The following is a 23,446-nucleotide window of genomic DNA, read 5'->3' on the forward strand; positions in this document are numbered from 1 at the left end:
GAAGCATCTTTCACTGACTTTATCTGTTTCCCTATAGTCTGGTACCTAAGGAGATATGCCTCTCCCTAAACCCTCCAGAGACTTAATCATGAACGTCAAAGAGTCACAGGACAACACATCACATCATACATCGTCCAGCATCATCATGACAGATTATAGCCAACAATAATTCAACTCGACACTCCAGCGAAAACTCTTTGACTTCCAATACTTGCCATTTCGATTTCACTACCGGATAGCGGTAGCTACATTTTCATATATTATATATTAATGTGCTTTTGAATTATATATATATGTGTGTTTAATAAAAAAAACTATTTTTTTCTGTCATTTATTTTAGCTGCATTTATACCCATTAGAGGTTTATGAGTAAAATATTCCAAATGTTCCTGTTTATATTTTAAAAAATATTTATTAATTTCCGTAGTAAGTCGCCCGCAAAATTTATGTTCTCAAATATTTATTTTATAAATTGTTTCATAACTAAAATGAAACACAAGGGTGCTTTATGCAATTTTACTTAATTTTTACGACAGTGTAGCATAAAAATAAAGAAAAAATGCTTTTTTATTAAGCAAAACTCTCGAAGTTAGTTCGTCTGCGTAGTGAGAAAATTTTAAATATTTACAACCGTTACTTTTTTTTTAAATAGTAATAATTATGCAGAAAAAAATATTAGTATTACTCATATGAAGTTTCCGGAACAAAGCTTTCCGTTGATTTATCGACAGTTACTATGCAAACTTACATTTGATCATAAAATTAATATTAAGCATTAGACTTAAGCCTCTTAAGACTTCTGAATAAAGTTAAAGGTTTTCTCGTTAGAAATTTATATTAAAAGATAATGTGGATGCTACCAAATGAGTGAGATTTCAGAATAGAGTATAGTGTCAATAGCAAAATTAGAGGACATATTTTTTAAACATGCATGATATGATAAATAGTTTCAATTAAGGTTAGACCATATCCTCAATTGGCATAAAATTCCACTTAACATACAAAATACCAATCGTATGAGATTTTCCAACAAACATATACTATACATGTTTACATTTAAAATATATTATAAAAAACACAATAAAAACCATTTCAACAAACAAATTATTTTCATAATATGTATTTTTGTATACACATACTTATTTCCTGACAACAAAACAATTATTCTGAAAAAAAGATATGTATGACTATTTTTTTCGTCCTTTTTATTTCGGATGTATATAAACCAACGAATTGTTGTTTATGTAGCTCACACTCACACTAAGTGTCGCAAAATGTTGTTCCTCTTGTCGATTTTATTCTTAGTAAAATTTATAATAAGTTTCAGTACATATTTATTTATTTATTAGATAACATTATATTTTTTAAATATTTCAGGGAGCAAATCAAGTATATTCTCAAACTGTTGATTGTGCAGCACCACCACCAAATGTTGTACGTATTTAATTTGTAATAATTTTATTGGATTGTATATCTTAATATCAATTTATGTTATATATAGTGCCTGTTTGATTGTCTTACATCCATGCCTCGATTGATGAATAATACAATTAGCAAAACTTGTAATGTATCTAATATGGACCCTCATAAGTTTGGACATACACAACCTTCAGTAATATTTTTTTCTTTATATAAAAATAATAAATAAAATACCTAAAAATATATATTATTAAAATACCGATATTTTAGAACAAGTATGTTTTATTGATAATCAGTAGAAATAACTTTAATTTATTTAATTGAATCAGCAGTTTACAAATTAATAATCTTTTTTCAATCTATTATTTTTAAGTTTTTTATTGAATCGGTTTTTTAAGTAATATTTATTTTACGGACTACCCTTATCTTATTTTTTTAGAATTTTAAAATGTATCCTATTTTTAAGTGCGAACAAGTAATATGCGTCTTGAATCAAAACAACCTTATAACTGGTGACAAAATAAATCGTCCAGCTTTCCAAACTTTTATGGAGAGTAAGCAGTCGAATGAATTTAAACCTGCTATAGACATTACGATGAAAAATTGCAGTTCTCAAATCGCTCCAAATACTGAAAACTGCGAACCGAAGAAATTTGTCAGGTGTTTCAAAAGCAACATTATATTGGTTAGTACATATTTTGTATATTTGTAAATATAATTTTTTATAAGTGATATTAAATAAATATATATTTTCAGAACGCTCCTGATACAGCATGGGTACAAAGTGAAGAATGCAAGACGTTCAGAGCCAGAGCTAAAACCTGCTCAAAAGTTCGGATTGGATTCTTGGGTTAAGTCGCTTTTGAAGATAATTTTCTGGATTTTGAAAAAATATATTAAATTATCGACTAATAAAATACTACGTAGTGTTTTTTAGAATATACATTTGCCTTTTATATATATGTTTTAGTTTAATTTAGTTATTATTTACAGTATAAATAAATGCTATATAATTATTGTTATATTTAATTTATAAAGTATTTTTCTTGCCTTAAATACACAAACTGTTATTTATATATTGCTCTCATACAAAAATCTCGTTTGTTACGAAATATTTGGCACATGTGATGCATCTCAATTTTTTTTCGAATATATGGCTGTACTCCAGAATTTAATTCCATTTGTCCATATTGACTTTAAAATATGAATAATATTTATTGTAAATGTTCCTTTGCAACATGATATTCACTAGCCCAATACAACGAGATAAACACAGTTAACAACTACTAAGAAAGAAGTGAAACACCAGACTAAAATCAGGGACATATACCTTATAGGAAAAATAAGGCAGCTTGAAGCAAAAAACTAAATAGCTATGAATCGATGGGATTTTACATATTTTTGCATTTAAATATAGTAGTCAAAATTATTGTTACTATACAAATATGATGATTTTAATCCCACAAACACAACCACGTTCCATTTTGTAGTTTTGGTGGGTCTATTTTCCTCAGTATCATAAACTTGAGTTTATACTATGGTACTTTACATTGATTCAGAGAGCTTTTAGAACTTTACTAATTAACTAAAAGTTTTTTTCTTCGTCTATTATCTTGTTGATTGAGTTAAATAAACGTGCTGCAACTGCATCTCTTAAATAAAAAAATGTATTATATTTGCAACAGATCATTTTGTAAAAATTACGTATCACTAATTTGTTTAATTCGCTAATTTTTTTAGTAAGACACACATACGAATTAAATACATTAAATCGATTAAGTTGAATATTTATAATTAAAACTTTTTATCTACAAGAGTCCAAAACGTGACCCACGGCAGGATTTTAAATTGTTTCGTTATTTTGAATTTTGAGAGTAAACAGTGTCTTTAATAAGTTCTCATAAGTTCTTAGATTACATAAAGTTGAACAACGTTAATTAAAGAATAAAGTAAATCTAATTAATTATCAAGTATATATTAAAACATAACATATTACTTTCATTGTATCGTTGTTTTTTAATAAACAAATTATTATATTGAAATATAATACATTATAAATAAATTTCTTATTACAGTGTAATATAATTAATTTTTAATATAACAGTGCTTAGTTAATATATAATTTGTGATACAGCAATAAAAGTGAAAATTGTTGAATACAAATTAAGATCTTCAGTAGAGGTCTATAATATCAATTAGAATATTAATTAATAATTTAATTAAAATATTTTTTAAGTCTTTAAGGACATTAATAATATTCTAAGATACTTGGCTAGCTTTGTAGTTTATTATCTCGAATCAGGCATTTGTTGAGTTCGCCCTTAATATTATTCACGCCTTATACAAGATTCGATATTACCATATTAAAATTACAGTACACAAAAAAATCCTAATGCATTATAAATTACTCCTTACTATGCAACTGTTATGAATACATATAAACTTACATACAAAAAGTATTAGAAAAATGACTTGTCCCCACAGTTTTTTTTTATTTCTGGTAAGTGCTTTCTAACTCTCATTTAAATTGTCACGTAGATATTAATTTATGAATATGTATTTTTCTTTTAATTTCTAAATACACATTCCTAAATTAAGATCTCCATGACTGTATTATTTATTGATTTTTTAATTTAAAGTTTATTTAATAAAAATGTATTTAACCAATTTTATATAATACAAAAAAAAACAATACTATAATTTGAATATTTTTCAAATTATAGTATTGTTTTTTTTTGTTATTCTAATATTGGTCATACTATTATTAAATATTTTATTAATATATGTAGGGGAGTATTACAAAAACTACACTTCTATAAGAGCAAAAAACCCTAAAAACATAACTGCTGTGTATTCTTTTTTAAGTTTTTATGTATTACAACCACGTAGATAGTCACTATTAGCCGACAAAAAAATAATGAAAAAAAAACACATTTTAATTGCCGAAATTACATAAAATACGCATATTTTTAAATCATTATTGCGCAACTGTGGACTTTCTTAATGGCTGGTTTTAAATATTTTATCTCTTTTAAGTCATAATATTTATTTATCTTAAGTATTTTTTTAATTGACCTTTCATTCTTTAATTAATTATTTTCTGCAACAGGCAGATATAAATAAAAATAAACTTCATATTGATTTTAAGATTAGACTTTTAAAATTAAAATTAAGTCTTAATACTTTTGATTTTTTTATAGCATAATTATGTGTTTGAATATGTATTCAGTATTTAACTGTATTTTTCGATTCTTTACAACTATATTATTATATTCGAATATTATAATATTTTATAGTTAAGATACGAATAGTAAAAAACCGAATATTTTTAAGCTTTAGTGGCGATTTTAATAACACTGATTCAAAAATAAATCATAATCAAAGAAGAATGTAATCATTTGTAAAGAAAATCTGTAATAACAGCATTTGAAAAGCTGAAATAGATGACATAAGTATCAGCAATCACCGAAAAAATAATTTAGTACACCGGCAAATGATTTAAATCGGTGGTATGAATTAAAAGTTTCCTGATGATAATTAAATCTCCGACATACGACATTGTTTATACACAGGTAAAATGTATACGCACTCTACCGACGAATTTAGACCGCTAATGACCGTTTTAAAAGAAAATTTAAAAAACGAGCTCATCGGCTGGTGAAATCTTTGAATCATAGGATCTAGATCTTATAAAAACAAATAAGGAAAAATATTAGAAATAAATATTAGTACGCGGGGCCACCGCCAGGGCTTCGCCCCTCCGTTGGCTCAGTCGGAAGCTGCTGAGATGTAGTCTGGCAGTACCCTACTGAGAGGATACGGCCTGGCTACATCCACACACAAGTATCGCACCCCCAGAGGCTATGAAATTTCTGAAGCAATTTTAATCATAACTTTTACAAATATGATGATATGTACATACAAACGACGTACTAAAAATATTATTTTTAGTATAATTTTATATATATATGTATCTACATAAGTAAAAGTATTGAGAATTCGCATTTTTTTTACTGATCTTATGTATTTATATAAGCTGTTACCTGATTTTTATTTATATAATCATTCATCTCTTTTCTTTCACATTTAGTGAATATTTATTATGAATAGATACATCTCCTAAGTAATAAAAGAAGTACATACAATAAACATTGCTGATCTGAGATTTCTCACAAGCAATTATTAATACGGGACAGTTTATGTTAAAATCAACTCTTAATATGAACCAATATGCCCAAATACACGTCACCAGATGACTTGAACTTGGTAATTTAGATTATGTTATGAGTTAAACATTTAAGATGTATTTTTAATGAGAAGCTAATCCTTGAAATATAACTTAGCTATTAAAGACTGTTTAATGTATTTTTATTTTATATTTTTTGCTGCAGATAAACGATTTTTTTATTAGCCTTGACGCAGACTAAATCATACAATAAATAACATTATCGTATTGCACATTATCCTAAATTACCCAATTTGAGAATCAAAAATAACGCGACAAAGAGAATTAATAACGTTACGCTTCGTTTCAACGATTACTCCTATGTGACACCTAAAATTTAAATATATTATATAAAGATAGTCATGAAGTTCGATGTTTCACTGTACATCAAGTATAGAAAACACAACTATCAAAATGTTGGCCACTGTTCTAATTGCTACTTTGTTTTTGGTATGACTTTCAAATTATTTTATGGAAAGATATGGTGTAATAATTGTGTTATTGTATAAAATTTTATCATATAGAACTAAATTGCATTTTGAAAATAAATATTATCAACCTAAGATTAAAAATGACTAAATAAATAAAATATAGCGGTATTTTTATCACAAGATAAAATTAATTTATCTCTATAAGAATATATTATTTAAAATATTTTTTGGTGAAGTTCGCGATTTTTTGTTAAAATAATGTTATTCGGTTTTATAAATGTATTTATTTATTTTTAGGCTGCTAACATTGAAGCCCACTCAAATCATAATTGTGGAAGCCGTCCTGCTACGGTATATTTCATTATCTAATTACATTTAAACCAGCAATCGTTACTTTATAAAGAAAATATAATTACAGCCCCTCTTAGACTGCGTGCGAGTGCCAAATTTAATAAACGCTACTACTATACAGATATGTAATTTACCACAAGATATTATGGCTAACGGTCCTGGTTCACCTGGTTGGTCTCCTCCAAAAGTTAGTATATCGATTACAATAATATTTAATAAATTATACATTTTCAATAAAAAAATATTAAGTTTCTCAGAGTTACAGTTAGGCATACATAAAAAGAGCGTAAAAAATTGACAAATAATTAGTTAGTTAAATAACATTTGCTTAAAAAATGCTCTAATTTATCCCAGTTAAATTGTATTGCTGGATGCCAAATTTAACTTCACTTCAAATGTAATAACATTAAATCTAAATATAGGTCATCTGATTAGCTTCGATTAAATAATATTTGCATAAAAATTCTATAATTAGTTCGAGTAAAATTATATTAGCTAAAAAAAACATTTTGCATCTAAACTATTAACTAAACGGCAAATTTAAATGTCATATTTTATTTTATTTGTGAGAAATAACTGTTATGGCATGTTCTGTGAGAAATAAATATAAATTTTAATAATAATTTAATTATTATTATTGTAGATAATTTCTTGTGTTCCTATTATATCTAAATAAACTTTATATTGAAAAATAATATTTAATGTCATATACGATTTTTATTATAAATGAAGATTTTTGTAATTATCTTGTGTCATTAGCAATTTAATCATATGTATAGTTAAATGGCTAAACTTTGTTAAACATGTATAATAAAAAAGTTTTGAAAGTGCTAAGAAAAGTTTTAACTTTCTCTTTAGTAAGAAGTCAACTAGAATATAATTCGTCTTTTACTTTTAAAATAGACGTGTTACCATTTTTACTATGTTAAAATATATATGATTAATTGTTATCAATCTCTATTTTTAATCACATTTTTCTTAAAAATAATAGATAAATTATTTATAAGGAATTGGAATATAATTAATATAATATGTAATAATTTCATTATAACATGTAGTGCGACGACGTTAAATGCGTCTTGAGAAGTTATAATTTGATGAATGGAGATAATGTCAACCGAGACGCATTCCAAAAAAGAATGCAGAGCGCTTTTCCAGAAGCTACAACTTTAATTTCTTCAGTTGTACAAGAATGTGGCGATAAAGCTGACGTCTCAAATGAATGTCCACCAAGAAAGTTCCTCGGCTGCTTCAAACATGAATATATTGAAGTAAGTAATATTAATATATAATTAATATTAATGTAGCAATGATTGCAGCTTTTAATTCATTTTTCAACTATAATGTTTAATTTTATAAACAATATTTACAAATTTTAGAACGCACCTGATTCAGCTTGGACTTCAACATCTGCAGACTGCGTAGCATGGAAGGCTTTCATTGGCTGCCATGGCGGTTAAATAAAAATTATTTTTATAATGATTACGACTATACATAAAAATGACCTACTGGAACTATTATTTTTAGCATAATTTTATATATTTATGTATGTACGTACATTAAAGCATTGATTTTACTAAACTTATTTATTTATTTTTTACTTTCGTATTTATCTATTTCCTTTCACATTGAGTGACTTATTTATTGTAATGGCAAAAACAAGGCTAATTTGGAGTTATACATATGTCCAATGTATTTATAACCTATTGTTTCACAGTTTAAATGGATGTAAATTATTCAGCAGCATTATATTACAATCAAACTTAAGGTTTAGTATGTACTGTATTACAAAAATTGAACTCAAGTAATTTACTATATGTATGGGTTATTAAAAAAAACTGTTCTCGAAGAATTCCAGTTTTGGGTTCCGGAATGTCTTTGAGAATTACGATCGCGTCTTTTTTTTGCTGACCGTTAGGGCTTTAACGTCCGCACTAAAAAAGTAGCCATCGGGCTCCATATGCTGGCATTGCACAATATTCTGTTAATGTCTGCTACGAGGAGCTGGTCCGCTTTATATAAAAAAAAATATGTTATGATTTTCTTCTCTTTCTTATTATGTATTATATTTTTTTTTGGTAATGTAATAAAACAATAAATTGTTATTTTTCATCATCGTGACGCATTGGGGTAACCTAAGATTACAAAACTTTTCCTATTCAACAGTATTTTTTTTCTTTAAAGAATGTACAGGGTTCTAAATTTCAAATTTAAATATTTTAATCTAATTAAAAAGCATCAAATATTAAAATTAATTATATAAATAGATTTTTTCTGTCTATAAACTAACAACCAAAATAAATAATTTTCATTAGCAAATTTAATAAATTTTTTGTTTCATGAACAGTACAACTATTTAATACCAAGCATCACATTTTCTGCGCTTTGTGTCAAATACTAACCATTTCATTATCATTGAATTTACTTAGTTATGTCACTTTGCTCGTACTATTCTGACATACATATATGCTATTAAAATCTTGCAAATAATTAAAAAATAGCAAGCAAATCAAATACAACTAAAAGAAAAGCGTTACTGAAAGTAACACAATAAAATTAGAAATTTAAACATATTGTTTGCGAACGAAATTAGAAAATATAGTTGTCTGTAAAAAGAACATGAAAATAGAGAAAAGATCCTGATAACTCTAAAGTTTGTATCCTTCCTGTATTGTAAAATATTATTTTCCCCCTGTAAATTGGGCAATTAAAGTTTCGATACATTTGCAACTCTCTTGTGTTAATAAGATAAAACAATCCAAAATATATTTTTTTAAAGAAAATAAATACAAAAATTACAGCATATTAAAGGGGCTTTGAAAAAAATCTTAGTGCCCTGATCCTGTATATCACTGGGAGATATAAAATATGATACTTATTAAGATATAAAATTATTTATATAGTAGTAAAAAAGCGGGGTTCTCGCAGCTCGTATAAATGCCACTGACATGTGTTTTTGTATTTTAATATAATAATTATTAATTATATTTTTAGTTTCACATTAATACAATAATATTTAAAACAAGTCTTATGAGCGAGACAAAATCCGAACTACGCTTCTGATTGATGTATGAAAAAAATGACTATAATTATTGAATGTTTGTATGAAAAATGAATCCTTGAAATATGCTAGTTTAACCTACTTATTAAAGTAAACAAACTTTATAAGTACAAGTTTTTTTATATATATTATTATTTCGCAAAAAAGTTATAAACAACTTGTTTTCTATAAACAAGTTATTAACAGTAAACTGAATATACGTCCTTCATAAATCATACGTTAAGGTAGTGTTTTTTACCTTTTCAGAGTGATCAAAATAAATACTTGCTAATAAAAAATATCACATAACAATTAAAAATAAATATTACTACCAAAAAAGTATGTAAATAAATATTATTTATTAAAGACGTATGGGGTGTTTTTTCCCCTCATATAATATACTGTGGGGGTTTCAACCACCTGCACAATTAATTTAAAGGTCATTCTTACGACTATTTCGAACAAATTAATAAAAATATGAATTCGTCTCATAAATAAAACCTAACATTGGAATAGAGAACTCGGGACGAAACAATTGCGGTAATAATTGTTATTATTTTACGGAGCACTAGCATCCCAAAACGTTAAAAACTCGTAAACACATAAAAAACTACTATTTGTTTGGAAAGGATGCGTGATAAACAATGCTGTCTACCCTGCGCAAAATACTATTGATATTTTCACTCCTTTTCTAATGATCACTAAAAGTGGTCACCTAGTAATTTTATTTTTGAGGCGTAAACGTGTTTCGTGGGCGTGTCAGAAGAGATGCAATTGGACCACAACATCCTTATCTGCAATTCACCAGAGCAGTTGCAAATGAGCAATATAAAAAATGTGACACCAGCTTAAGGGCATCATCACAAGATCACATACGACAGATAACAGCCAACAATATTTTTCCGACACTTCAGCAAAGACTTTTTGACTTAAAAGATTATCTATTTTGACTAGACCACCACATAACAGTAGCTACATTTCCATATGTATGTGGAATTTTATATATGCCTAATAAAATAAACGGTTACCAGTTTTTCCGGCGTCTATTTTGGCTGCAAAGTCATATTCTTTCGGCCTTGAAACCCGAAAATATAAATACCAGCACAAAAGGCCGGCTTTGGGGAGTGTCTCTCGCCAAAAAAAAGTATTCAATAATATAGTATAGTAATTCCAAATAATATTTCAAATAATTTCAATATAAGCAGTTCGATGTTTTGATTCTTCAAAATCACAAGTAAATTAATTTCATATACATCATGAAAAATAACTAGACTACACAAACTGCAAAACAAAACATTTGTAATTTCCAATATCAAAGTAATATATTTTAGAACTATATATTGTATTATATAACGACTTAAGGAATCTTTACATTATTGAATCATAATAAATTTATTCCTCAATAAAAATAATACTAACATTAAAATGGGCTCGACATAAAATGTTTTTAAAATACTGCTAACAATCAACGTATGTATGTTAAATTTGATTATTTCCGAAAAATAGACTGTTAAAATAAAACATAGAATCGAACATGTGCGTTTTAACAGGCCATAGTTTTTTTTTGTATTTTATTTATTTATTGCGACGAAGACTAACTTTAAGGAATGATTCATAAAAATGACACATTCAAGTTGTTCTGACCCTTGTTTTTTTACACAAAGGGTTCCATAGGTGCGAGGTAGTAGTCTCTGTCTAGATATACGAATTTTACAAAGACACAAAGCCTGAGACATTAATGAAACATGCATAAAAAAATGCTACGGGAGATAAAAATAGGTCATCTCGGAAATTTATCAAAATTTTGGATGATGTCAAAATGCGGGACACTTTTCGGGACGATGTTCAATGCAGGATGAACAAATCAAATCCGGGACAGTCCCACACAATCCGGGACACGTGTTAAGAACAACTGCATTAAGAAAATAAATTTGTTTAGATATTTAATATTATATAATTAGGGACTGAAAAAATGTATTTTTGTGTTTATTATATTATAATTTTTTTCGTAAAGAAAATGATCATTTCCGCCAACCTTCACGCAAACATATTCTAAAATCATACAATGAATAACAAATTTAAAACATCGTTATTATTATAAATATTACACGTTATTCGAAATTACGCAATTTGGCGATCAAAAATAATGTGACAGACAGAATTAATAATGTCACGCCTCGTTTAAGCGTATTTTCTTGTGTGACACCTGCAAAATATATAAGGATGGTGATAAGGTTTAATGTTTCACTTTACAACAAGTACAGTACAAACAACTATCAAAATGTTGACTGTTGTAGTGATTGCAACTTTGTTCTTGGTATGATTTTCAAATTATTTCATAGAATAGTTTGGTGTGATAATTATGTTATATTACAATTTTTACAAAAAAAAAATATAAATTAAGATTTAACTTTAATTTATATTTTTACAAATAAAACATAGCTTTATGTAAAAGCACTACATTAATTATACATTTTTCGCTACAAATATCAATCAGTTTCTATGTATAATAACAGGCTGTATAGATCAACAATATGGTTTTTCGATAGAATTGTATTATTAGGTATTAAGTGTATTTTATTGCATTTTCAGGCTGCTAACATTGAAGCCTATCCAAATAATAATTGTGGAAATCGCCCTACTACGGTATAATTCATAATTTAATTAAATACAGATCATTTATATATTTCATGATTACTTTATAAATCAAATATCATTACAGCGTCTCTTAGACTGCGTGCGAGTGCCGAATTTGATAAACGCCACTACTATACAAGCATGTAATTTACCATCAGATTTGATGGCCAATGGTCCCGGTTCACCTGGTTGGTCACCTCCAAGCGTTAGTATTTTATTACAATTTAATTAAAAATACAAGATAGCAGATATTCCTTTGAGTGATAACATATTAATCAGTTTCACATTGGGCATGTCGAATAACAATATATTATAATTTCAGTGCGACGAAGTTAAATGTGTATTAAAGAGTTACAATTTGATGAATGGTGATAACGTGAACCGTGATGCATTCTTAAAAACTATGCAGAGCATTATTCCAGAAACTGCAGCTGTAATGTCTACTGTCGTACAAACATGTGGTAGTGAAGCCGACACCGCGAATGATTGCCCGCCGAGAAAATTCTTCGGATGCTTTAAACATAAATTTATTCAAGTAAGTCTTATTATTTTTTATGTTTCATGAATTTGCCTTAATTTTATCATTTATTTAAAAATGATACAAATTTTTTAATGTTATCTATATGTCCAAATGTAGACCCCCCAATAACACGGTCAATTGCGAATGTGTAGTTGGTGGACTAGAAAATACTCATACAACTTTTTGCCCGTTGGCTCGCTCACACACAAAGTAACGGATACCCAAATAGCACGTCCCCATAGAGTAATGAAACATTTCCTAAAATCTGTATAAATAAATCCTTAGGACTAGACTCCTGAGCCGCCAGCGGATGTTTCGCAGTCGAAACCTTGATTTTTTTGGTGCAATTCACAGCATTTTTACCTAGATTATTTTTTAGTGAATTTTAGGCGTTATAGGAAATCAAATGTCGCCTCATCGTGTTTCATACACTTCAGATGATTATTAGATTGTTTATAATACATATTGGTACATTTTATTACGATATAGAGCAAAAAGAGACAGTTACATACCAGTGGGCATACTAGGGGATGGACTTTTTATGATTTATATTAATTTACTATATTTATAATTTCAGAATGCACCAGATTCAATCTGGACTTCAACATCTGCAGACTGCACTGCGTGGAAGACTTTCATGAGCTGTCATGGCGGTTAATATGAATACAATTTTTACAATCATGACGATGAATAATAACGACATACTGGAAATATTATTTTAAGCATAATTTTATATATGTAAGTGTATGTATATTAAAGCATTATAAAATCACATTTTTTAACTTATCTCTTATACACAGCTTTGCCTACGTTTTGTTCCTATTTATATTTATATCCTTTAATACTACCATAGATAACATACACCTATTCCCTTCATTCATTAAAATCGTTGGCAGAATGTAAATATAAGGATTCGCAAGAAATCAGTCTCACTTCAAGCGGTGCCAGCATCACCTCTTTAATGACTACTAAAGCAGCTTCCATAAATAAGGTGACCGGTTGTTAGAAATATCAAAGGAGGATTGCTATGGGAGCCTAAAAAAAAGGTAGTTTTGGAAATGTTTGTTCAAGGAGAACAACATTTTTGAGGAGGGCGTCTGGTCACCTTAACATAAACAATGTTACAATATTTTTGTTCAGTTTTTTACCAACCCCAATATCACAAGATGCCACATTATGCTGTAACACTTTTTTACAGACTGTCACATTTCCATTAAACCTATCCCTCCTCTAAACGTGTGTTGTCATTTACAATCGCCCCCTAACTCGACGATATTCTATTACAATTTATCCGGACTCTTTCGCATTCGACATCGACGCCTGACACTAACACCTTTATATGTGTATAAATTGTGCAAAAAATCTAAAACAGATCCATCAAGCGTCTCACTGACTTACAAAGTCACACCAAGTCGATCCCTAAACCCAAAACGTCATTGTAGTACAATCTAGCGTACAATCTATTTTAATTATTCAATATTTGGATCAACACTGACCATATCAATATCAAAGAACAAAAGTATGACTTAAAATTTCACCATCTACTTATAGATTTAAGACAGATTGGATATGAACAAGAAGATCGAATATATGGTGTAATTAAGAATATCAGAAAAGTTAACTAGACCTGCATGCATAAAATATAAACTGTTTTTTATCCAGGATATAATGTTCTATCATATGTATGATGCTATTTATTATTGTCTAAGATACCACAGTATCCAAACAAGTACAAATAAAATTACGGCATAGGGAGACGATGTTGTGATAACAGAAATGAGATAAAAACCAGACATATCACTAGAAATAGATATTATCACAACTGCATGAGATTTATAAGGTCAGAACTTCTCACAAAAACCTAAAAATGATAATATAAAAAAACTATTATGAGATCAGTTGTCATTTATGGTTTGGAGACACATTATTCATTCAAAGAGAATATAATAAACTGACTGTATATGAAAGAAAAATCCTTAGAACATATATTATTTAATTCATCATCATAAAGCTGGTAAGGTTTGATATATATTTATATTTAAAAGATTTACTGTACAAGTGACAAATTGACTTTAAATAACCATATGAATGGACTTATTAGGTGTTACATTTTTAGTTGTATGTACAAGTCTATGTATTTATGTAAGAAAGAAGGATTTCCTATAACCTTCCCACAAACAACAGCACAGTGCAATACAAAAATTCAAAGCAGCGTCATTACATTAAATAATATTAACTATACAGTTTGACAGTGAAACATAACATAATAACAGCAATTATCACACAATACAACAATTAATCATAGCACTCATCATATATTCTACATCTGTACGAACATTACGTAGCTATAATATATTTTTTTTTTAGTACATATATAAGAGAACAATCAAAATATTGCAACACATTGTAGAACGAACTACAACTAAAAACTTAAGCAATATGTTGGCTCATTTGTTCGCCGTGGTGTTGTATTTGGTATTGTTTTTAATACTGATACTTTTAATAATAGCTAGATAATAATACATTAGTATATTCTTTACATTTTTATTTTTAGGGCATTAGTGTGAATGCCCAAAGTGCAGACTGTTCTACTCGTCCTAAAGTCGTAAGTATTTTACAACTCTAATTATATATTCTATAGCATTTCATATGATTTATATATTTCAGCATCCACATGAATGTATTACAATGCTTACTCTATTGACCCCCAGTGAATTTGAAGCGTGTAACATACCAATAGATACATTTAGTAAAGGTCCTGGAGGTCCTGGTGGACCGGGTGGACATGGTGAACCTGGTAAGCCTGGTGGACATAGAGGAGCAAAAGGTCCAAGAGGACCAGATGGACACGGACCGAAAGTAATTTCAAAATATACATATATCACTTTCAAATAAACTTACTAACGTATAATGAAATTATAGTGTGAACATGTAACTTGTCTCTTAAAAAACAAAGGAATGTTAAATGATGACAAAATTAACCGTGATGCATTCCAAAAAGCTATGCAGGAGAAATTTCCAGATAGTACTACTTTAATTGCGTCATTAATGCAAGAGTGTGGTTCTAAAGTTGACTCTGATCCGTCAGACTGTGAGCCAATGAAATTTGTTGGTTGCTTCCATTTTAACTATATGCAGGTAAGTAGGTATTCATAAAATACATATGTATGTATTAGCTTTCACACCCGATTTCATATATAATATGCAGATGTTTTGGATGCTCTGATAGTGGGCTTATATATAAATGCTTATGAAGGATGCATTCATATCTTTTCTGTCACATTAAGCAAGAATCGAAAAGGCAGGTAATAAATCTTGTCAATTAAGTAAATTGAAGATACTGCAACTGGCATCATCTCTTGAATCGAAAAATTTATTTCATCGACTTTTACATTAATTGGCTATATAAATGAACACCATTGATATTATTTATCTGGCAATGTATTGAACAATAGTGTTAATTTATCGTCAGACCTAAATTTCTTTTCTCCCATCACTTGCTCTAATGATCATGTTGGGTTTGGTTAATTTGTGTAGGTTAGGTTTGAGTTTGAATAGAAAATGGACGTGTTGCAATTGTCTAATTAAGTTACATAGACATTTTAAAGCTGCATATAATTTCACTGGCGCCAATCAATTAAACTGTATTTTCACTAGTATAAATATGTATCTACTGGGGAAAATGTATTTGGACTTCATTAATAAAAATATAAATTCACTGCAAAATTTGTACATTACATGTAAATAAATAAAGTATGTACATAAATGAATATATCACTACGTATAGAAAAATTAAAATCATATAATTTCACTAGCACCTGTCAGATAAATTATATTTTCACTAGTAAAAATATGATTCTACCAGTGAAAATGTATTTCGATATTATTTCACTGAAATGACATACGTTAAAAAATATTTTCGGGGTAAATTTGCCTTCTTTTTGAGGGATAACTAGATAATTTTTAGTTTAGAATCAGTGACGTTATTTCAGCTTGGCTCGTCAGTGGTCGATTTTTTTATATTTTGATTTCATAAAGATTTATTTTTATTTAATTAAATGATATACATTTTCTGGCCAAATTCAAAGTGGGCAAATGTCCCCACCTGCCCCTACAAATTACGTCCCTGCTAAAGTGCGAGTCTAGAGATATTTTATTCAATATACATGAAAATGCGAATTCCAACAAAACTGCCGGTAATTAAATGTTTATATTTAAACTTCCATATAATTGTAAAATTAATTTTTAAAAAGATAAGCTAATATTATTCTGATTATTGTTTGTGGACATCCCATTTATTTGATTATTTACTAAAATACTTTGAAGATCATCTTAATATTTCCTATTGATGTTTTTTCAGAATGCTCCTGATTCAGCATGGAAACAGACCGGCGATTGTAATGCGTTAAAAGATCACATAAAAAACTGTCCAAAACCTGAACCATGAATTGACTATATAATGACAATAAAATTAGCAACAATAATGACGTATTGGCAATATTTTAATTATTATACATATTTATTACCATGATTTTATCTGTAATAAAACAATACTTAAAATGACTTGGTTTTTTATTATAATAAAATCGACTAATATTATTATAATTCTGAGGGAATACCCGGCCTAAAAAGATATTATTTTTTATGTAAAAAAATATAATACCATAGTGTTATTATTTCCAGCGACTCATCATAATTTGTGCGTATTGTTATAAAAGTGCAACTGAATGCAATTATCTTCATTATTTTGAATTAAAAGCATTCATTATAGTGTACCTATTGTTAGATGTAGTCATATTCATACAGCTATATAAAAGATTGAACATAATAAAACATATCAGTCATTCTTTACAAACGATTCAACCATGGCGAAGTTTGAAGCTGTACTTCCAATACTACTTTTTGCATGTGTAATAAAACAAATATATTTAATATATAATATATTTATGTATTATATGATGTTTGAAATTTTTATCTAGTGTTTGCCATAATTTATTAATATAATATTATGTATATGTAATGCACATGATAAGATTCACATATATTACAAAATTATACTGTTTGATTTTTAGATATTACATGTTCAATGTCAAGTAGAAGAGACAACAAAAAAACCTCGAATGGTACGATTAATATTTATGTATATTATTAATGGATAGTTAGTTATGAATATTGTTTGTTTTATAGCAACGGATGCGAAACTGTGTTATGAACTTCCCTAAGTATGCAACATTTGACGATTATCTAGCATGTAACGTCAAACCAAAAGATAAAAACTTTAAAAATCAAAATGTAAGTACAAAAATATGATTCTTACTAAACACCTATGTTAAAATAAAGAGCAAATGAAAATCTTTAATGAGTAGCCAGATAAATGTTACAATTGTATGTTATTACTATTCAGACATGTTTTAAAAAGTAATAGCAAAAACAAGTACTTGGTTATGTGATCAGTCATTATATTATGGTTTTTAATTTCCATTTGCCACTAGTTGCTTAAATAAATATTTAACGACCAATAATGTAGTGTTTTTTGTAATTTGCTTACAAGTAAATAAATGAGAAATGTTTGACATTGATCTCTATATTTTTATAAAAAAAATTTCAGTGTGAAGCTTATCAATGCATACTGAACAGGAACGAACTCATGGATGGAAGTAAAGTAAATAATGCTGCCTTTCAAACATTCATGGAGAATCATTCACCAGACGACTTTAAGCCGGCCATCACAAAATCCATACAAACTTGTAACGGCGAAGTGGAGACTAATCCAGGAGAATGTGAAACCAAGACGTTTATAAAATGCTTCAAACGAAACTTGCTTATGGTATGAAATTTAAATAATCATTGTTATCATATTTATTAATTAATTAATAACTGTATAATTACAGAATATACCTGACTCGGCATGGAAAGATACTGAGGAATGCGCCGAATTGCGGATGAGGGTCAAAAATCGTGTATAAATAATCATATTCTAAAAAAGGAATAAAGTTAAATAAAACAAGAGTTAACTTTAAAAACCAATTTCATTCTAAAACAAAATGAGGTCACAATTTTCATTTTAATAGAACAATGGTTAAAGTAAAATACAAAAAAATGTAACCATGCAATTTTAAGTATTCAAAATTTAGGATACATGAACCGAGTCACAGACTGTATCACTTTATCCTTAAAAATACATACACTAGCAATTTCACGTATGTAAAACGAAAGCAAGGCTCAGCCTAAAAGTATAAATATAGCGCAGCTACAAAACGCATAAAATATTAATGTATTTTCTAACATAGAAAAATCACCATTTGTCACAATACTTATTTAACTAATGAAAACATTAGGCATTGGTTTAAAATATTAGAATAAGTTTTAAAGGCATACTCGTAACCGTGCATATATAATTGGTTTGTATTATAGAGCCAAAGTTTTGAGTAAAATCATCGGACAATAGATGACATCAATACCATTAAAAGTTAAATATTGCTAATCAAATCTATGATAAAAAGTTTACTTTTCGGTTAAAGTAATAATAATCAAATAAATATAAGTAATGACATGTTTGATAAAGTGCATTCATTTTTGCTTTCCGAACATTACAAGACACTAGAAGAAGGCTCCAAATCCAAAAGTTCTCTTGATGCTTTCCCAATAGTAACGTTCCCAATTCTGCTCGGTCATCTCGACGTCGCAAGAAGGAACTCCAGTTTGATTCAAGGTGACCACGGTATGATCAGACTGAAAAAAATATTAGCAATATGTTACAAAATATTTAGTGTTACATATGCTAAATTAAAATCAAAGAATTAAAAATTATTTCTTACGCGACCCATTAAAAAAAATACACTGACTATCACTCACCAGTTTAAAGAAGACCGAAAAAAAATGATCGTTGAAAGCACTTTTGAAGAAGACAAAAATATTTCAAGATAATAGACACGAAAAGAAAAACGATTTAAATTTCAATTTTCATGTTTCCTTGACAATAAATAAATCACAAAAAAAAATAAAAAAAGGCAGAAATTTATTTGAAAGAAGAATAGTTCTTTAAAGGCAATTTTGTGTTGTAATATTACAAGCGGAGCATTCAAAACTCTTATGTTCCGGTAGAGTAAAATACTTCAACGCGACATTGTCTGCAATTAAGTATTGATGGATAAAATGTAACCAGGAACAAAACATTGGTGATGTCAGATACGAAAGATACTAAATTAAAAATGATTAATTGTATGAGTATCTTGGCAAAACTAGTATTAAACAACGATTGTCTGGTGAATGATATGATTTATATTGAATGTTTAATCAATACCTCTTGTTTTATATCTATGGTGACTACAGAGAAATGGGATTCAGGCCATCTCTTGTACCGCCAGTGCTGCACGATTTTCTTTCCGGGTTGCAATTCAAGAAATTCTCCAGATATATTCCCTCCAAACAGTACAAACTTTCCGTTCTTTTCGGCCTGGATGCTCACGGAACTGTGAGTGAAGGCCATTAACATTTCAGGTTTAGTCATGGCGTCGTAGAAATCCTGTGCTCTACATTGGAAAGTGTGTTTCAATTGGATGCTTTTCACGTCTAATTTCACACCAGACGATTTTTTAGTAGAAGTGGTGTCAACCACTGGCGCCATATCTATTTTCTTGTTAAACCCGCTTGTTATATTCTTCACAGAGTCCGGTTTCACGGCAACTTTTTCACCGTTCTTATTAGGCAGTATCATTCCTTTGGAAAATTCAGCCGTAAGCGAACTAGTGTAAAGATCGAGTTGTTTTCGAATCTTGTTCCGACCGATTCTGTGCAAGATGTCTTTTATTCTCATGGCTTCTTCGGTGTTTTCTTTGATTGTCGTAGTAATCTGAAAATATAATTAAAAATTAAGTAAGTTGTATATCCTTACAAATTGAATCATACTTTTCCAAAACATTGAAGTGCCAAAATGTAAATTGATTAATAAATATTTATTGACCAATAAATATGAAAAATCATTGTAGCTCCTAAGTCTGAAGTACGATATATTAACTTTTGCTACTTTGGCGAAAATTACCAGATCCGACATAATCGTTAAAGAATCAGATACATTTCAATGGGATGTAGAATATTTGCTTTAAGGGAATATATGATTTTTTTTATTATGTAATACATTGATATTTAGATAGTACGATCAAAACACATAGCAATTTAGGGGTATACAAATCTATTATAGATTTTTTTGATTAAAATCTGTATCTATGGCAATTATAGTTCATTTACATTAAAAATTGGCATTTACAACCTCATGAAAATGAATGATTTATTAGGTATTGAGCTCTCATATTAACCTGCTTCTTGCAACATATATTCTATGATGTTACATTATCACCAGATCGGCAAATATCACTTATGTCATCATGTCATCATACTACAATTATTTAAAAAGAGCATTTAAAGAGCATTTAGCAAAAGAATATTAATTTTAGATTTTCCTTAAAACAATGTTTTTTTTTTAAATTACAAACATATTTATTTGATTGTTTAATATTATGTGTCAGATTTTTACTCATTCAAAATGGATCGTGATTGGGATAAGTCGTTTATAGTAAAAACCTATATATTTTTATTTTTTTCACGAGGAGCGCTGTGTTCTTTATTTTGTTTTCTTAACTGCAGTCTTAGTAACTGCAGATTTACGTATCCTTTTTTGTTCGAGTTACCAAAACACAATACAGAGCAGGCATAATGAAATATCAATTTTGAGGTACTGTTAGTCACAGAACTGTAAAGCGCTAGTTGGAGCCCCGTGGAAGATCTCCATCTTATGTTGACGAAGAACAGTTGAAAAACATTCACAAACAACTGTTCGGACACTCGCAGCAGACATAAGAGGTTTCTCCTGCTACCGTTTCGATCCATAGAAAAGTTGGGAAACATGGACAAATGGGTACTGCAGGAACTGATCAAAAGGCAAAAATAGTAGCGTTTCAAAGTCTACCTTTCTTAACTTTCACGAAACTAAGCGGGGTGCACTTGCACCCCGAAATTCTTGTTATTTCAACTATTTGTTGAATATTAGTAATATCTATCTGATATTTATTGTAATCTATAAAGATATCTCAATGAATAGAATGTGAATTTTTTAAATATATTAAGAAATAATAATGATATCAAAGTTTTGAGATTATTAATAACTTTGTATTTTTAAGTAAAATAAAAATAGTTTATTGACTTATATCCTTTTTATTTCTCACACTAAAAGAAAATCTAAGTACAGTCCTTACGAAAATATTTCAGTTAAAAATATGACTGTAAAACTTTATATTAATTATTTAATCGTTGACAAAAGACCATTTCATATCTTGATTAATAAAATTGTAGTAAATAAATTACGGATATCTCATTGATAATGATGTAATTTTATTTTTTGAGTCAATTGGAATTTAATTATATCGCAATGTCTCTCCATACGTTTAGTAACTACATAATAAAATAAATCAATAAATACTCACTTCTATATCGTCGATCGAGTTCTCCTCGGACAAATTCGGTATCTCTATCTCGCCCTTGACGACCTCCTGGTCGCCTCCGGCCATTCTTCCTTCCCACTTCAAATTGAGATTCCATTCGTAGAAGAATATCAATTTACCCTTCCTGTTGTTAGCCGAAGCTTCGCCCTTAATCTTATCTATCTCGGTGATCTTGCATGTCATGTTTTCGTGAGACAGATCCAAGCCTACAAGCAACTCTTTGAGCCTGTCCTTGGACCAAGGTCCAGCGTTCTTTTCAGTCCAATGCCAGTTGTTAACGTTGGTAGCATCTGGCCGCTCTTCAACGATCCAACGAGGGTCACCTTCACCCCACTTGGCCATGATAAATGTAATGCAGATATGTAAAAAGGCTCGGTTTATGTAACGGGTGTGCGAATCTGGCGACCGGATCGAAATCTGACTTCTAGGTGAGTATTGGTCTGTGACGTTGTGGTAATAAGTGAAAATAGTTTATTACACGTATGAGATTCGAAAATTGTGCAAAACAGTGGGAGAAAGATCGAGAGTTTGCGAACGTCGAACACGAGTACGCAAATGACAGCTGACAGCTATCCGGCGCGGTTCTTCAAACTTCTAGACAGTTCTAGACGCAGTGTTGCTATAGTAAAATACACAGAAATGAAAAAATAGTACTTTTTTGTAAATATTAAATAAACTCAGAGGTTAAAAATAGAAATCATAATTTTTATTTCTATATAAATATATAATATGCTTTTTAAAAAAACACAGAAACTCTAAGAGCAAATATTTTTTTCGCCACGTGGTGGCAATTTTTCAGATATTCTACTTATTAATTATTAAGTTATTTTATTTTTTTTTACTTATATTTCAGCTTTAAAAAACTGTTTTTGTTTATTTTGTATAAATAAAAATATTTCCATGCTCCGCAAAATGAGATATTATTACGTTTCAATTGCTGTAACAATTTATTAAATCTGCTAAATACCTTTTATTAAATATTCATTAAATTATTGAACGTATTTTTGTAGTCTAAAAATAAAATTAAATAAAAAATATATTTATGATTATTTTTGTTTGAAGTACAATAAATATATAATTTAGCGATTTCCTAATAAATTCCGACATATAAAAAAATATACAAAAAGAAGGTTTATTACAAAGTCAAAATTTTACACAATGCAAAATTTCACAATAAACAATTTAATAAATCAAATTACCCTTTTTCTTAATTTTTAGCAAGCGAGGGAAGGGGGTGGACGTCAGAGTTACTTATACATGTGATTTTTGCTACTATGGGGGCCAAAATAGATTTGTTATGACCAAAACTGGTCGGCGCTTGAGCCT

At 28.7% G+C, this 23,446-nt stretch overlaps 5 protein-coding genes and 1 long non-coding RNA gene across 6 annotated transcripts; 5 read left to right on the forward strand and 1 right to left on the reverse strand.

Annotated features, from left to right (window-relative positions):
- Window positions 1–1,246: 1,246 nt before the first annotated feature.
- LOC148228662 (uncharacterized) lies at window positions 1,247–2,433 on the forward strand. The gene is made up of 5 exons (XR_015811713.1): window positions 1,247–1,304; window positions 1,378–1,434; window positions 1,502–1,612; window positions 1,886–2,104; window positions 2,176–2,433. It is a non-coding gene; the product is annotated as an uncharacterized LOC148228662 (long non-coding RNA).
- Window positions 2,434–5,903: 3,470 nt separating this feature from the next.
- Window positions 5,904–8,005, forward strand: LOC148228663 (uncharacterized). The gene is made up of 5 exons (XM_088200405.1): window positions 5,904–6,094; window positions 6,373–6,426; window positions 6,494–6,613; window positions 7,485–7,697; window positions 7,806–8,005. The coding sequence occupies exons 1-5, from the start codon at window positions 6,017–6,019 to the stop codon at window positions 7,884–7,886; spliced, it is 546 nt and encodes a 181-aa protein (XP_088056531.1). The 5' UTR covers window positions 5,904–6,016; the 3' UTR covers window positions 7,887–8,005.
- A 3,698-nt stretch (window positions 8,006–11,703) lies between these two features.
- LOC148228664 (general odorant-binding protein 67-like) lies at window positions 11,704–13,397 on the forward strand. The gene is made up of 5 exons (XM_088200141.1): window positions 11,704–11,783; window positions 12,059–12,112; window positions 12,189–12,308; window positions 12,426–12,638; window positions 13,201–13,397. Exons 1-5 carry the CDS (start codon window positions 11,706–11,708, stop codon window positions 13,279–13,281), a joined length of 546 nt encoding a protein of 181 aa, XP_088056267.1. The 5' UTR covers window positions 11,704–11,705; the 3' UTR covers window positions 13,282–13,397.
- Window positions 13,398–14,992: 1,595 nt separating this feature from the next.
- On the forward strand, window positions 14,993–17,139 carry LOC148228665 (general odorant-binding protein 67-like). The gene is made up of 5 exons (XM_088200133.1): window positions 14,993–15,098; window positions 15,178–15,228; window positions 15,291–15,482; window positions 15,546–15,761; window positions 16,984–17,139. The coding sequence occupies exons 1-5, from the start codon at window positions 15,063–15,065 to the stop codon at window positions 17,068–17,070; spliced, it is 582 nt and encodes a 193-aa protein (XP_088056259.1). The 5' UTR covers window positions 14,993–15,062; the 3' UTR covers window positions 17,071–17,139.
- A 309-nt stretch (window positions 17,140–17,448) lies between these two features.
- On the forward strand, window positions 17,449–19,352 carry LOC148228666 (uncharacterized). The gene is made up of 5 exons (XM_088199553.1): window positions 17,449–17,533; window positions 17,696–17,746; window positions 17,811–17,915; window positions 18,232–18,450; window positions 18,515–19,352. Exons 1-5 carry the CDS (start codon window positions 17,489–17,491, stop codon window positions 18,587–18,589), a joined length of 495 nt encoding a protein of 164 aa, XP_088055679.1. The 5' UTR covers window positions 17,449–17,488; the 3' UTR covers window positions 18,590–19,352.
- LOC148228667 (activator of 90 kDa heat shock protein ATPase homolog 1) lies at window positions 18,634–22,720 on the reverse strand. Its single transcript, XM_088199552.1, has 3 exons — window positions 22,103–22,720; window positions 19,927–20,475; window positions 18,634–19,355 (listed from the first exon to the last, which is right to left on the reverse strand). Exons 1-3 carry the CDS (start codon window positions 22,460–22,462, stop codon window positions 19,224–19,226), a joined length of 1,041 nt encoding a protein of 346 aa, XP_088055678.1. The 5' UTR covers window positions 22,463–22,720; the 3' UTR covers window positions 18,634–19,223.
- Between the last annotated feature and the right edge of the window lie 726 nt (window positions 22,721–23,446).

Source organism: Plectrocnemia conspersa, unplaced genomic scaffold, assembly GCF_051122295.1.
Source record: "Plectrocnemia conspersa isolate PC_06_02 unplaced genomic scaffold, ASM5112229v1 ptg000012l, whole genome shotgun sequence".
NCBI lineage: Eukaryota > Metazoa > Arthropoda > Insecta > Trichoptera > Polycentropodidae > Plectrocnemia > Plectrocnemia conspersa.